Source organism: Pseudochaenichthys georgianus, chromosome 3 (assembly GCF_902827115.2).
Source record: "Pseudochaenichthys georgianus chromosome 3, fPseGeo1.2, whole genome shotgun sequence".
In the NCBI taxonomy this organism is placed as follows: domain Eukaryota; kingdom Metazoa; phylum Chordata; class Actinopteri; order Perciformes; family Channichthyidae; genus Pseudochaenichthys; species Pseudochaenichthys georgianus.
Window position 1 is genome coordinate 46,052,945 of NC_047505.1, and position 14,227 is coordinate 46,067,171.

At 40.5% G+C, this 14,227-nt stretch overlaps 1 protein-coding gene across 1 annotated transcript in view; it reads left to right on the forward strand.

The window, feature by feature from the left end:
- The window catches only part of LOC117440391 (protein unc-13 homolog C), a 125,020-nt gene that overhangs the window by 91,279 nt on the left and 19,514 nt on the right, over positions 1–14,227 (forward strand). The window contains exons 20-28 of the mRNA XM_071207196.1: positions 2,264–2,390; positions 4,408–4,504; positions 5,162–5,305; positions 5,548–5,625; positions 7,053–7,130; positions 10,952–11,040; positions 11,882–12,019; positions 13,230–13,353; positions 13,837–13,896. Coding sequence (XP_071063297.1) covers positions 2,264–2,390; positions 4,408–4,504; positions 5,162–5,305; positions 5,548–5,625; positions 7,053–7,130; positions 10,952–11,040; positions 11,882–12,019; positions 13,230–13,353; positions 13,837–13,896 — 935 coding nt within the window. The remainder of the gene's footprint in view (positions 1–2,263; positions 2,391–4,407; positions 4,505–5,161; positions 5,306–5,547; positions 5,626–7,052; positions 7,131–10,951; positions 11,041–11,881; positions 12,020–13,229; positions 13,354–13,836; positions 13,897–14,227) is intronic.

Consider the following 14,227-nt stretch of genomic DNA (forward strand, 5'->3'; position numbering starts at 1 on the left):
ATCTGTGGAGTGATGAGGCCCGAGCCTAGACGCCAAACTCAACTATATGCTGCTTCTTTACATGTTAAAGAAACACGTGAGTTGTCTGACTGAACTACATTGTTTTTACAAACAATGTGTAATAGTCACGTAAGTCAATAATCTAAAATAAAAGCAGGCTTGAAATAAGTAGCAGCAATTAAAATAACAGACTGACTTGAGTCGTGCTCTCTTTCTCTACTCCTTTCCAAGGAGCAATATATCGCAATGTAAATTTGAATACATTTATCCACAGGTAAATATGTTAATTATACATATGTAAATATTTCCCTCCGAGCTTAGAGAGGAGTGTGGGCTGGCAGGCTATGCACTATTCATCAGAGTAAGCAGCGAGGTTCTTATCAGGATTAAGGCAGCCAGGATGCAACGCATGGATTTAAAAATGTCTTTGATGTTGCATGAATGTATGAATCTTCTATTTGTGTGTTTTTATGTCTACTCTTTAGAAGCACCTGCTGTAAAATCAAAAATAAATCGATCACAATCCTTTAAACCTTTTTGTCTTTAGCCCTGGTTTCAGATATAGCGAAATATTGGCTCATGTCAGTGGAGAGGTATTGAAGTCCACACCTGCAAATGCAATATGTCTCAGATACCCATTTATGATCAGATGTAGCTTCAACACTCTCTACTTTGTATCTGTGGAAACATGTAACAGCTGCCAAGCCAAAAATAGATTCCCGCACTGTGCCATAGAGAAATGGATTGTATGGCTATTTGCATACTGTATAAAAAGTACACAAAAAGAGAGACGGAAGGTTGGACAAAAAAGTGAAACAAGACCATGAAGAGAGAGGGGATAAGAGAGAAAGAGAAAGATATACAGGAAGGGGTGGAGAGAGAGGAAGAACATGGAGAGTCGCCTCGGGTAAGGAACGAGCTTAGGGAGGTTAGTCATGCAATAATTATACAGCATTTACTTTGTTCAGAGCATTTGAGGATGCCTTTGCGTTCACACGAGAGATCTGACACCGTCTTTACAGTGAATGTTGGGTTAGGGTTATGCAATAAAAGCTTTTTGGTTAAGGACAAGGGAAGACCATATATCTCCATGTTCATTGGCAGGTCTGAGACAGGCTTTCTGCCCAACAAACAGTCTTTGTTTCATCCACAAAGGTTATACCTGCCAGGAAAAAGGCTGTTTTGGAATTTAAACGACCCACAAAATACATTTTGGACAATTTCAGTAGCATGGCTCAACACATTGCAATGTTGGTCCGTGCATAACTTTGGTTCAAACTGAAAGATCTCCACAACTATTGGATGGATTACGATGGATTTGTATACTGATTATGTGTGTATTTTGTTATTCAGTTGCACTGTGTGTTTAGTGCTAATTAGCAAATGTTATATGTACATGCTAGACTAAGGAGATGAACATGGTAAACATTATATATATTATTTGAGTCTCTTTGAGAAAAGTTTTTTTTCTATTTGTGTTTATTTCCGTGATAAAATTGGTCCCATGATCCTCTATTTCAATAGAGCCATAATACTTTCATGTCTCTTCTTCTTCTTCTCCTCAATGTCATTCCCTCATCTGCAGAGATGTAGCAAAACGTTTAAAAGTTTACCCACCATTGCACAGATGTTTTTTGTTCTCTCTGATTAGTCTGTCTCTTTCATTCCATGTCATCCAACGTAATTGGTTTCCTTCTTCTCCTCAAATCAGCATCCATCTAGCCTCCACTAGATCCCATGGAAATGTTTAATTGTTCTGAAATGTCTACAGTGAGCCGGACTAAATGACTCAGCAGAATTGTCATTAAGTCTTATTCCTTTTAGCTTCAGTTTCTTTGCAGTCATTCAAGCCTTTTTTAAATGTCTTTTCACACATTCCCAGTCTGGGTTTATTTTCTTTGATAGCTCGAGGCTGTTCATAAATGAGCCTTTTAGAAAAGTCGGGATACAAGCAACCCCTTTCAACCCCAGGTCTTATTATGCCTGATGTTTTCAAGTATCTGTTGATTTTGTGAAAGTGTGTGAGTTTGTGGACGAGGAAGACGTTTTTTGTCCACCACATGCAACACATGTATCAATGAAAGACTGAAAATGTGATGTCGCTGTGCTACCACAATTGAACTTGCTCTCTGCTCAGACCAGAGGTGTGTTCCTATGTGTGAGTTGTTTTATAAAACATGGTATCTCTGTTAAAGAAATGTGACTTCAGAGGTTATACTCAATATGCTAATGTGTGCTTCTCATGTTTCCATCTGCTTTACAGAGCATGACAAGCACCGCCTATGCAAAAGTACTGAATACATGAATCTTCACTTCAAAGTCAAATGGTTCCATAATGAGTATGTTCGTGACCTGCCGGCCTTCAAGGGTGTTCCACCTGAGTATTCACTGTAAGTGTCCTCTTGTTTTCACACACATGATATAAATTAGCATGCATGCACATTTACATTACTGTACGTAAAGTATGGAGCTTTTAAGGTGAGACTGCAGCAATGTCGTCAAAATAAATGTCATCAACATTTCCGTGTTAATTTCTGATATTAATATTGCTCATATTTACCAAAACAAAGGAAAATTAATCCTACTATAATTTATATAATGACAAAAGGAGGAACCCGAAGATTGATCTCTGTGGAACTCCATAGGAAACTGTTTTGTAGTGTAGCCTGAAAACATTCTCCATCCTAAATTACTTTTTTACGTTTATGTCAATTTGACAATATGTAGTTTTTCTTTAAATAATAATAATCCGTTTTTGCACAGATTTGAATGTGCATATTGTTACGGTGTGTGAAGCAGGCAGGACCCAAATGCAGAATAAAGTGAAAATTCCTTTATTTCAAGGCTAGTTGATAAACAAAGACAAAACAGAACACTCACCGACGAACTAGTCATGACAAAGACAGACAGAAAAACCAGAGCTTAAATACACACAAGACTAATCACACAAACAAGACACAGGTGAGGAGGGAGGAGAAAACACAGGGGCCACAGGTGAACACAATCGGGTAATCAGACACACCAGGGAAACTAACGACAGGGAACCACAGACAGATCTAAACAAGACCAAACACAACGCAGACAGAAAACCAAAAACAGATATAGACAAGACACCAGAAAGACAGATCGTGACACAGATGTTCCTTTTCATTATGTATGATAGTCCAAATCTCCAGAACCTTGTTTAAGTCTGAAGTTGCAATGTTTTTTCTTTAATCTGAAATCCTTTTCTAGTATCACAAAACAATACAGCTTTATTTGTAAAACACTTTAAAACCTCCAGATGGTAGTGCTATAAAGAGAAATAAATAAATAAAATACAAAAATCACAGCTCGTCTCACCAACCATAAAATAAGTAAAACTACAGATACAAAAATAAAACCAGCCATATAGTAAAAACAATAGACCATTTAAGAGCAATACAAACAGAAATCTACATCACAGGAACCATTGACAGAACAATTATGTAATGGTCAACATTGCGAGTCCAATGCATGTAAGACAGTGAATCGTGGTAGTTGAAGCTTATCCTAAACTGTTTTGGATGAGGGGACAAATGTATAGCCTAAAAGCATTTTTGCGTTCTTCTTTTTTCGTGTAGCACTGTGTTATAGTGTGCATACATAATCATGTGCAACAAAGCTGCAAATAGCTGCACTGTGAACATATGTAATGCAGGCAGTGAACGCAATGCCCTCTCGCATCCTGCCAGGCTATCAGAGTCATAATTCACCCTCCCCCTCTCCAACTCTGTCACTCAAACACCATCTCTAGCATGATTGATTCCTCCCCAGACATACACAACATACACACACACACATAATCATAAACACAACCGGTCTTTTTCTGCCTGTCTCACTTCCCTTTCTCAGTTACCACACCCACCTTATTTATCGACTCTCTCCTCCCTTTAGCAGATGTCCTTAGCCAGAGTACAAAGCCGTTTTGGGGGGACATCCGCTGCTCTGAGGACAAGCTGCAGGCACTTTATTAAGCAAGGAAATGGCAAAGTGAAACAGACACAACAGCATTATTATTCCACAAACAAATTGACTTCCTGCTCATCTGGCCCGGCCTGTCGTGTCCTCTGCTGTCCTCTGTCTGAGCCTCACAGTCAAATCTGTCCCAAACTGAAACCTGATATCAATGCCTTCATGGGTAGAAGCCTTAGCCAAAACCACACTGAAATCTGTGAGGTTTTTGCAGAATATCTTAACTTGAAGTTGTTTTTTATTGATCTCTATTAAATACTTTAGTTCCCCTAGAATTGTTAAACAACAAAACCAAATATTGTCATTTTTCTCATATGATAAACCCTGATTCATCTGGTGCTACCAAAAAATGTATTAAATGTTTAAAAAAACTATGATTTGACCCTTCAATTACAGAAAGTGTTTATTTTGCAGGTGGTTTGAGCCGTTTGTCATTCAGTGGCTTGATGAGAATGAGGACGTTGCCATGGATTTCCTAAATGGCGCTCTGGAAAGGGACAAGAAGGATGGAGTATGAATACTTTTTTTATATGTCGCTTTATATGTAACCAACCAAGCCACTTAAGACTGCTTTCTTATTCACAAGGACAGATGCTGAGGTACCTCTTGAGGGTTTGGGGGATTAAGGAAATGCTGCACAAGACAAGAATATGAATGACATTTAAATTAGGAATTGATAAAAACAGGGGGAAAACACTTTTTTCCGAGCAGTGAAAGGCAGGAAATAATAAAAGGAAATATGCATAAGCCTTATACAAATTTGGCACGGAAGTGATTTAAATAAATTGATGCATCTTCTATCTATGCACATTACTGTACATACAGTATGTGATTTATATTACCTAGAAAGTCCTCTAAACAAAGTAAACATTTTAAACCAAGATTGTTTGTCAATCATACTGAATAAATGCAGAAATGCATACGGTTCCAGAGATAACTATATATCGATGTTAAACGGGTGTTAGATGTCATTATTGCACCTCTGCTGCTAATGACCATTCACACATGAAGGGTTAACACAACACCTTCTGGTATAATTGTCAGTAAGTGGTCTTCCCTGTGAGCGATGGATTTATAAAGTAATTGATACAAATGGTCAAATGTTCTCTTCACTTTGCCTAATTGTTTCATTCAAAGGTTAACACATCTGCTGTCTCTTTTCCTTCAGTTCCAGCAAACCTCGGAGCACGCCCTCTTTTCCTGTTCGGTGGTGGACGTGTTCACGCAGCTAAACCAGAGCTTCGAGATCATCAAGAAGCTGGAGTGTCCGAACCCGCAGGCTCTGGCTCACTTCATGTGCCGATTTGCGAAGGTCAGAGTCTTTGGAAAGCCCCTCCTTCGTCCCCATGGGAACCCTAAACACTCCTGTGGGGAGTAATAACAGTTAAATAGTTTGCCATTGATCTAAGAAGACTGAGTGGTATATGTATTCGATCTGATCGTATCTTGTTATTAGGTTGTGACTGCCTAAATCTTTTCAGTGTGTTCCTGAAATTCAATAAAAGAACGGCAAACAAACTGTAATTACGCACTTGTTTCTCTCCCTCCCTACAGACTATCAACAAAGTTCTTCTGCAATATGCGGCAATCATATCCAAGGACTTTCCTTTGCATTTAAACAAGGAGAACGTGGTAAGTGACCTGCCACAGAGTTCATAGCAATGGTTGAGTGTATTTTTGCTGCAGTGCAAATATAGTTAGTCAGATAATAGTGTTTCCATGTTTGTCTCTAACCGTGGAGAGAGCTCCAGATTTGCAGCCAACTCCCGCCTTTTGTAACGGACTTAATAACGTGTCTCTTTTAACCAAGATGCAATTATTCATGTCACAGCCGTTGGCTGATTGAGAAAAGTCCCTGGTATTTTTCTGGGTTCTCTGTCCATTGTTAATGTGATGGATGGCTAAATGCAGAGCCCTCCGAGTGGCCTAATTATCCTCACTGGTCTTTGAAGTTCAACTGAGAGATAGCACGCAGGGTACTGGCGGAGGAGGCAGATGTTTCCTCACAGTATTGACAGGCTCATTACAATTGTCTCCGAGAAAACCTGAAATGTCCCTCCTCGAGACAGGGTTGAGCAGACAGATGATGGAGAGAGAAAAAAGGTAATGAGAGGCAGATGGAGGTGGGATTATGTCAAGTTAAACCTTGTCAATCATTTGTTAGACTGGCACGTATAAAGAACATGACCCAATTCCCAGAGCCATATTTACCAAGAATGTACTTTGTGTCTGTCTTTGCCCCAAAAACTGAAACATAGAGCGGTGTTATTATTAAAGATAATAACTTTTGTATTTAATCCATGAACCCCTCTGTTTCCGTTGTAGTCTATGTAGTCCCGCGTGATGTCACAGCAGCCTTTGGCAATTAACTAATACATACAAATATGTTTATCTTCTCTCAAGCTAAACATATGTAGCTAAGGGATATCTCCTTTGTTTTTATCTAGATTTAGCATATTACCACTCTCCTATATTATAAGCGCATCAATCTAGTAAACTATTATGTGCTGCAGCTGAAACACTTTTGTCTGCTTTTTTGGTTTTCAAAAAACATCAATTATTGTTTTCCTGTGGGGCACAGAATAATCCCTTTAGTACCATCATTAACACGATCATAATTTCGGGTTTGTCAGTTGTTTTTTGGGTAGATGATGTACATAATCTGTGCCTGACTGAAAACTCTGAAGAATGACTCCATAAAAAGCAGAGTGATTAATGTCCAACAGCTGTTTAACTTGTTGCTGAGAATCAATAAAGCCTGACAAACTCAGTGTAGACATTTCGCTCCCTGTTGTATCATGAATTGTGTTTCCCTGTAGACTGACTGTCAATGTTGTTTCAGAAATCTAATATCTTTGTAAAAAGTATTTGTCAGAAAATCAAAACGGATGGATTTGACGTTGTGTAACCTCCTGACAAAGTGTTGCAATCATAGGGTCTCAAGCTGACAGGCGTTACATTACAATAGCTGTTCAAAAAGGGAGAACTAGGTTTTCTAGGATGTTGTTCGCTGTCCTTTAGGAGGCAATCTTGGTGAATGAATTCTTACACTCTTTCAGCCCTGCATCATCCTCAACAACATCCAGCAGCTCCGAGTCCAACTGGAGAAGATGTTCGAGTCCATGGGAGGCAAACAGGTCTGTGCCTAAGTGTGTATGTCTGCAGTGTCTTTGTCACATGTTGAGGAAATTCACTTTCATTTCAGTCGATATTTTCTATCCTAACTTTAAAAAATATTAATTTCAAGGCAAAAAAAAATGATGCATTATTACAATGTAGTTCTTCAATGATCTGCATTCATCCACTGGAAGGTTAAAACACGAGGTCGGCTAAAGTGTCCTTTGGGCTTCAAAGGATTGAGTGTCTTTCTAAAGGACACTTCAGCAAGGTTACCGGTTCTTCTCGAGGGCTTAAGTCTACATCCTGGGATCGGCTCTCTGCTGTGGAATACATGTGTCACGATAATGTAAATGATCATTGGTGATGACATCTATATGAAGTGAATTAACCCCGACAGTGAGTTGCTGTAATCCTTCCCTCCAATCTGTACTAAACCATCTGATAGACTAATCTGACATGTAGTTCACTTTGCCAGTGTCACCTTTTTCTACAGTTCCTAAATAACTCCCTCTGTACCCCATCACTGTTCCCCTACCTCGCTCTAACCCCCCCCCCCCCCCCCCCCCCCCTGTGTATAACATGTGTTGTAAATATTGAGCGAAACCCTATGAATCTGTGTGTTTGATGTGAATCACCCGTGACTCTGTGTTCCTGTCAGTCGAACCTGAGAAGGTGAAGCATGTGTCTCCAGTTTCTAATGCCTGTCTTGCCTTGCGTTTTGTCTCCCGTCGTTGTGTCTTCTGTTTCCCCCCCGTTTCCTTTCTGTGCTCTCTCTCTCTGTCTCCAGGAGGAGGGGGTTGTGTCCTTCTGTAAGGTGTGTGCAATAGGACTCTTCAACACCCCTTCCCACCATTTAGCGAATGATACGAATAAGCACGCCCCCTCCCCCTCCTGTTCCTCCCTGCCACCCCTCACGCTCTTACGCTTTTCACCCCACCCCCCCAACCCCTCCAGCAGCATGTGCCACAGAGCATACGGAAACTGAATTACCCATCACCCCTCTGGACAGGCTGCTCAAGCTCACCATCCCCGGCACTCTGGGGATAGTGGCTCAACCCACCCGATGCCATCTTTATTTTTAGCTTGCTTTCTTTCCCGTCGTCCACTACTCTATCCATGGCTAATTTAGTACAGCGATAGAGTTCGTTGTTCCCGATTTTTTTACACGACCCAAAAAAGGGAATCAGAGATTCGCCAAGCTGCTGGTTGTGGTTTTGATCATCTCTTTCCCATTCCCCGAGCTGCAGCTACAAAATGCTTCAGACTGGATTTTTCAGACCGTGTTTAATGAGCTTCTCAAACACTTACTAATCTCTCCAGCTGTGTCCTCGGCTGAAGTGGTGCCACCTCCACACAGTTAGCCATTTTAAACCTGGATCACTCCCGGCCCATTATTGTCTGAGAGTAATGACACCAAGTCTCAACATCCCTTCAAAAAGTGAAATTATATTCATTGTAAATGGGCAATCATGTATTTCTTTATACTCATTTAAAATAATTCCTCTTGAATACTAATCATACAGCCGAGGTGTATTAAAGGTAAAAGTTTGATTTGAGTTTCCTCCTCTGCACAGTAGCCTATTCAGAGTAGTTCCCTATCAGCAATTAACTCCCAGAGAGCCAACGTAATTACCAAAAGCTGTTATCCTCGCATTACCAATAACAAAGATTAGCAATAATCTCTTACAGTGCCCACATATATGGACTGATTTCCCTAGATTGGTTTATTTTTGGTGTCAGCCTGTTTGCTAATGTGGTTTCTCACTTAAAGAGATGTTGGTTTAGTAAACCTTTATTTACTTGACACTGTTCAGGAACTACAGTATGTCTCCGAATAACAACCTGCCAGCGAGTAGATATTGTATTGTTTGAACAGGCAAAGGGAAGCAAAGCTGGGCTACTGTTGATAGGCTGTCAGCCAGCGCAGAGTTTGTGCACTCTGAAGGACTCTGGATGTCAGTCAGCATCGAGTGAAAGTAGCTTTGGAGGAGTCAGGTGCTCTATAGATTCTAAAATTGATGTTTTTCTCTTGCAGGAATACAAATAAAGTACTTTCTATAAATGCAAATTGAGAGCTAATTACCTTAGCCAATTACCTATTCGTAGTACCGAGTATACCTTAATATAAGTAGTGATCATTACATTATTCTCCACATTATACCAAATCGTTTTAGAAGATTTTATATTTTCGTCCTGAGAAATGCCTTACTTGGCAAGTCAGAGTACCTTTGAATGAAGGCTCTTCAGAGAGGATTGCAGTCTTCAGGTGGACATTTGATTGGAGCAGCAGTCATTTCACAGTCAGTACAGCATATTCGCCTCTCGGTAGCTGACAGGTGGCCTGAGTTATCCAAGAGCAGAGCGCATTTCCTGCAGCAGCATGCCCATTTAGACAGTGACAATCACACAGTGTTCATGGGGAAAGAAATGTTAGTTTCAGAGACAGACAGGCTGCAGATTAGAGCGCAAAAGACCAAGGCCTACAGTGTGTTTTGCTATCACCTGAAAAGATGTTATCCGTTACTCAAAGCGTAAAATCACAGCCCCAACATACATGCTCAATTTTCTCTGTGACAGGAAATCTTGCATGCTGCGATCTTTTCCACTGAGGTGACAGCAGTGTGATCGGTGCACATGCAAACACTAATAAATCAGTTTGTGCTTCAGATAGAGGCATGTCTGCAGAATAACAATATCTTTAAAAGGTTTAGTTTACACATCAGTTTCCCAGCTGAGCCATCCGCCATGATAACGTGCGAGATGAGCGGCTCCATGGCTAAGCTGATCGGTTCTAATATGACGATCTGTCATGCATGTGGTGCGGTGCCTGGCCTCACATCCATCTCAGGCACTGAGCCCCAGCAACGTGTGTTCTCCACCCCCATCCAAAACAGTAATGTTTGGACATTTGGTCATGGTGAACATAATTCATAAGCCCTGAGACGAACAGTGTACACAGAAGCACTCACACACACACACACACACACACACACCCACGCACGCACACACACACACACACACACACGCACACCAAAACCACAGAAGTACGCAAACATGTGCACATCCATCACATGCATAGAGATAGTGCTGCAGAAACCCAACACATGCCGTGCATGGACACATACATGCTGTCCATCAATGTTGCAAGTATATTTGTGTAAGTTGGTATGGAGAATTGTTCATTGCAAGGTCATGTCTAATCATCATTTGTATCATACTATGATTCATGTATGGTTAATGATGTTAAGGCAAATAGTTCATGGATTCGATGCTTGTACCACAATTTAACTACAGATAATTAAACACCAACACCCCTTAATATTAAACTAAATATTACAGAGTTGCTCACTCCAGGAGTTTATTGTGAAACACTTGCAGGAACAATTCCTGAACACAAAAGCTCAGTCAGAGGATTTCTGTATCCGAACTTCTGCAGATACAAGGATTTATGTTTACATAAGAGCCAGCTTAATATGACTACGATGTTACAGTGTACTGTACCTTGTGTAGTAGTGCACACACATATTCCCTTTTGAGAGACCACTAGCTGGCTGCCTTTTTGCTGACATCATGTCTTGTGACTCGGCAAGCAGTCATCATGGCAGCGCTCGGAGGTGAGCCGTCCATTTGTATTCAGGGCATGGCTCGGCGGCACAGATAGCAGGCAGAACGAGAGGGAGGCCACCAGCGAGGCAGGTGGCCTCTCCTCTGTGCCTGTCGGCTCCCCCCTTAACACCCGGCACCCACACCGCATTTGAGGCAGAGATGCAGAGCTCTAGTCAGCGTGAGCTAGTGTATGAAGTGTAATGATGTAGTAACGGTCCTTCTTTCTCCACAGCTGGATGCAGAGGCCAGTGATTTGCTGAAGGAGCTGCAGAATAAACTCAACACGGTGCTGGATGAGCTCAGCGGAGTGTTTGGCTCCAGGTGTGCATTCATGTGACTTAACATCTGTGTGTGTGTGTGTGTGTGTGTGTGTGTGTGTGTGTGTGTGTGTGTGTGTGTGTGTGTGTGTGTGTGTGTGTGTGTGTGTGTGTGTGTGTGTGTGTGTGTGTGTGTGTGTGTGTGTGTGTGTGTGTGGGTGTGTGTGTGTGTGTGTGTGTGTGTGTGTGTGTGTGTGTGTGTGTGTGTGTGTGTGTGTGTGTGTGTGTGTGTGTGTGTGTGTGTGTGTGTGTGTGTGTGTGTGTGTGTGTGTGTGTCTGTGTCTGTGTGTGTGTGTGTGTGTGTTCGACTACACGGCTGCTTAATTATCAGCAATGAATATAATTGACTTGAACTCTTGCTGTGCACAATGCTTAATAAGCAAAAAAAGTTACGAAGCATTTTATCTTGTACAAAAAACGTCCTCTGCTTCTAACACCTTCTCAATAATATTTTAGGACCCACAAGAATGAGTTACGATCTCCTTAAAAAGTGCTCGACAACAACAAAAACGAATGGATATGTAGAAACAGAAAGTGCTTCCTCAGACAATACAAGCTGATAAATGAAGCACATGTTAAAACAATAACTCTTAAAACATATCAGTACATATCAAACATAAACGTATCTACAAATGCATACACACAAACAGACACACACAGACATTGTGTGTATGGTATATACATGTAACGTATATGCTGTATACCCACTCACACATTTTGTAATAATAACTGCATGTATACGCATTGACATACAGTTTAGAAGTCAGGAATGAACCTCTGCTGCAGTGTTTAATATTAAACCAGTAGCAAAAGATTTCAAGGATTGTTGTTTTTCCATCCCGCAGTTTCCAAGGTGTGATCGAGGACTGTGTGAAGCAGATGAACCAGGAGCTGGTTCAGATGAAAGGGCCGGCCAAAGGAAGCAACGCTGCCATGGACGCAGAGACCGTGCTCAGACCTCTTATGGACCTCCTGGATAAAAAGTGAGTATCTACTATATTATGTTTCTAGCTGTTTTGTTACTGTTGTCTTAAGTCTGTGCAACCCTCTTTTGTAAAATAATTTAAAGTCATGAATTCAGTTAATAGGCTCAGCCATCCGTTGCCATGAAGGTTGAGAGTGTTGGCCTTGATGTGATGTTTAATAATTCTTCACCTCAAGATGTGTGAAAGGAAGGAGAGTGGATGATTTTGCTCAAACCTTTAAAAGTGACGTGGCCAGAGGGCGAACAACAGCTGTCTTGTATCTATTATTTTTACTGCTATACTCCTATGTTAGTCTCTTTGCACTCTAAACGTTCCTGCTGCTTGTTATAGCGCCTGAGAAAACAATGTGTCTTTAAGGAAAACCATCCCTGCCTCTTATTCAAACTGGCTGGTCTCAAAGTTCAATTCGATTAAATTCTATGCAAAAAATAATTAAGTATACCATCCGAGAATGTGTCTTTCAACATTTGTCATTTAAGTGCATGAAAAGAACTATGATTAATCCATCCTCACCCACGCACTTGTCAGACAAATGTTAAGGCTACGCTTGGTTCCCTCTCAGCGAAACAACGTTAGCTCTGTGAACACTGTTGCTTTGGTTTCAAATATGTTGGATGTTAGCATAGTAAGCTGCTAGTTGTGAGTTATATGCAAGTGTCCTGCATCATTGATATGCCCTCAATTCAATATTAAGAACATGTTGTTATGTTGATGAATACATTGTGAATAACACTGCTAATAAAATGAATAATGCAGCATATAATAATTACCATTTACATTTGTTTTCAGAAAAAAAGACTTGCAATATCTGTGAATGTCTATTAATTCTACTTATGGACTGTATTTATTCTGTGTGGTTCTTGAAAGAACCGAAGTGGTGATATGGTTCAGCTGAGCTCTAGGAATCTCTCTCCACCATTTTCATAGCAACATTGAGGCCAATAGGGTATTACAGGGAATCCTCTTAATGATATGGAAATACCAAATCCTCCCTCCTGTCTCTTAGACCCTTCTTGCACAAAGCGGTGAGATTAAAGCACATAGCTGCTGCATTTTATTCCACGAATCACAGGTGTTTTTTATTCATTTAATAACGTTATTTATGAATGCGTCATCACTTGTTGAAGCCTCCATTCATGCTGGCTCTGTTTGAGACACATGCTCAGAGTGTCGACCTAACAAACGGCCTTCTTTTTCCGCTCTGCAGTTTGATGTTATTTGCCAAGATCTGTGAAAAGACTGTGCTGAAACGAGTCCTCAAAGAGCTCTGGAAAATCGTACTGAACATCATCGAGACAACAATCGTTCTTCCTCCTCTGAATGACCAGAGCGTGAGTTGGATAAATGATCTGTCTCCGTTATGTTTCCATCCCTCGGACTCCACCTCCCTCCTCTTCTCCGCCTGTCTCTTTTTCGATTTCCTCCATCTGTTCAGCTCCCCCTCATAACACACACATTACTGTACATGAGATGAAACAACATGGCATCTCTAAATCTTCACGCGTGGGGAGAATTGTTAATCCTTGTCTAAAATACGTGTTGAAATTTTTCATTTTGGAAAATCGCATTTACTATTTTTGTTGTTGTTGTCGATGGACATATGAAAGTGCAATTCACGTCAAGCATTCTTCAAACATTTTAGTTTCTTGGAGCTTCCAAAAGAAAATGAAAACACAATAACTGTAATAACTGCATGTTGAGCATTTTAACCCTTCATCTTCACTTGCTTTATATTTTATAATCCTAATTTATGCAGTCATTTAAAATATAATCTATTCCTTGTGTAATGATTGAAATATCTGTCTGTCCAACAGCAAGGAGCTCAGATGATCTTCAATGCTGCCAAGGACTTGGGACAGCTGTCCAAACTGAAGGTAATTGTTGGAGAAACCCAAGGCGTGTTTTGCTAATCTTAGCTAAGCTAAACCCACTCCTTGTTATCTCAGTAAACCATGACATCTCTAATTTGGCTGAACACGATGTACTACATTGTAAACTGCATATACCATGAATTATCAGATAATACAGCTCCACAGAAACGCAACGCAATACACTTTCTCAAACTAAATATCAGCATTAATCACATCATGATGACTTCCAAGAGTTTAAAAATCTTTCTGTAATGATCAATTAAAAGTATTTAATAGGAAATAAAATGATCCGTTGGCTGCAGTTATTTATGCATATGGATTTCATCTACAAATG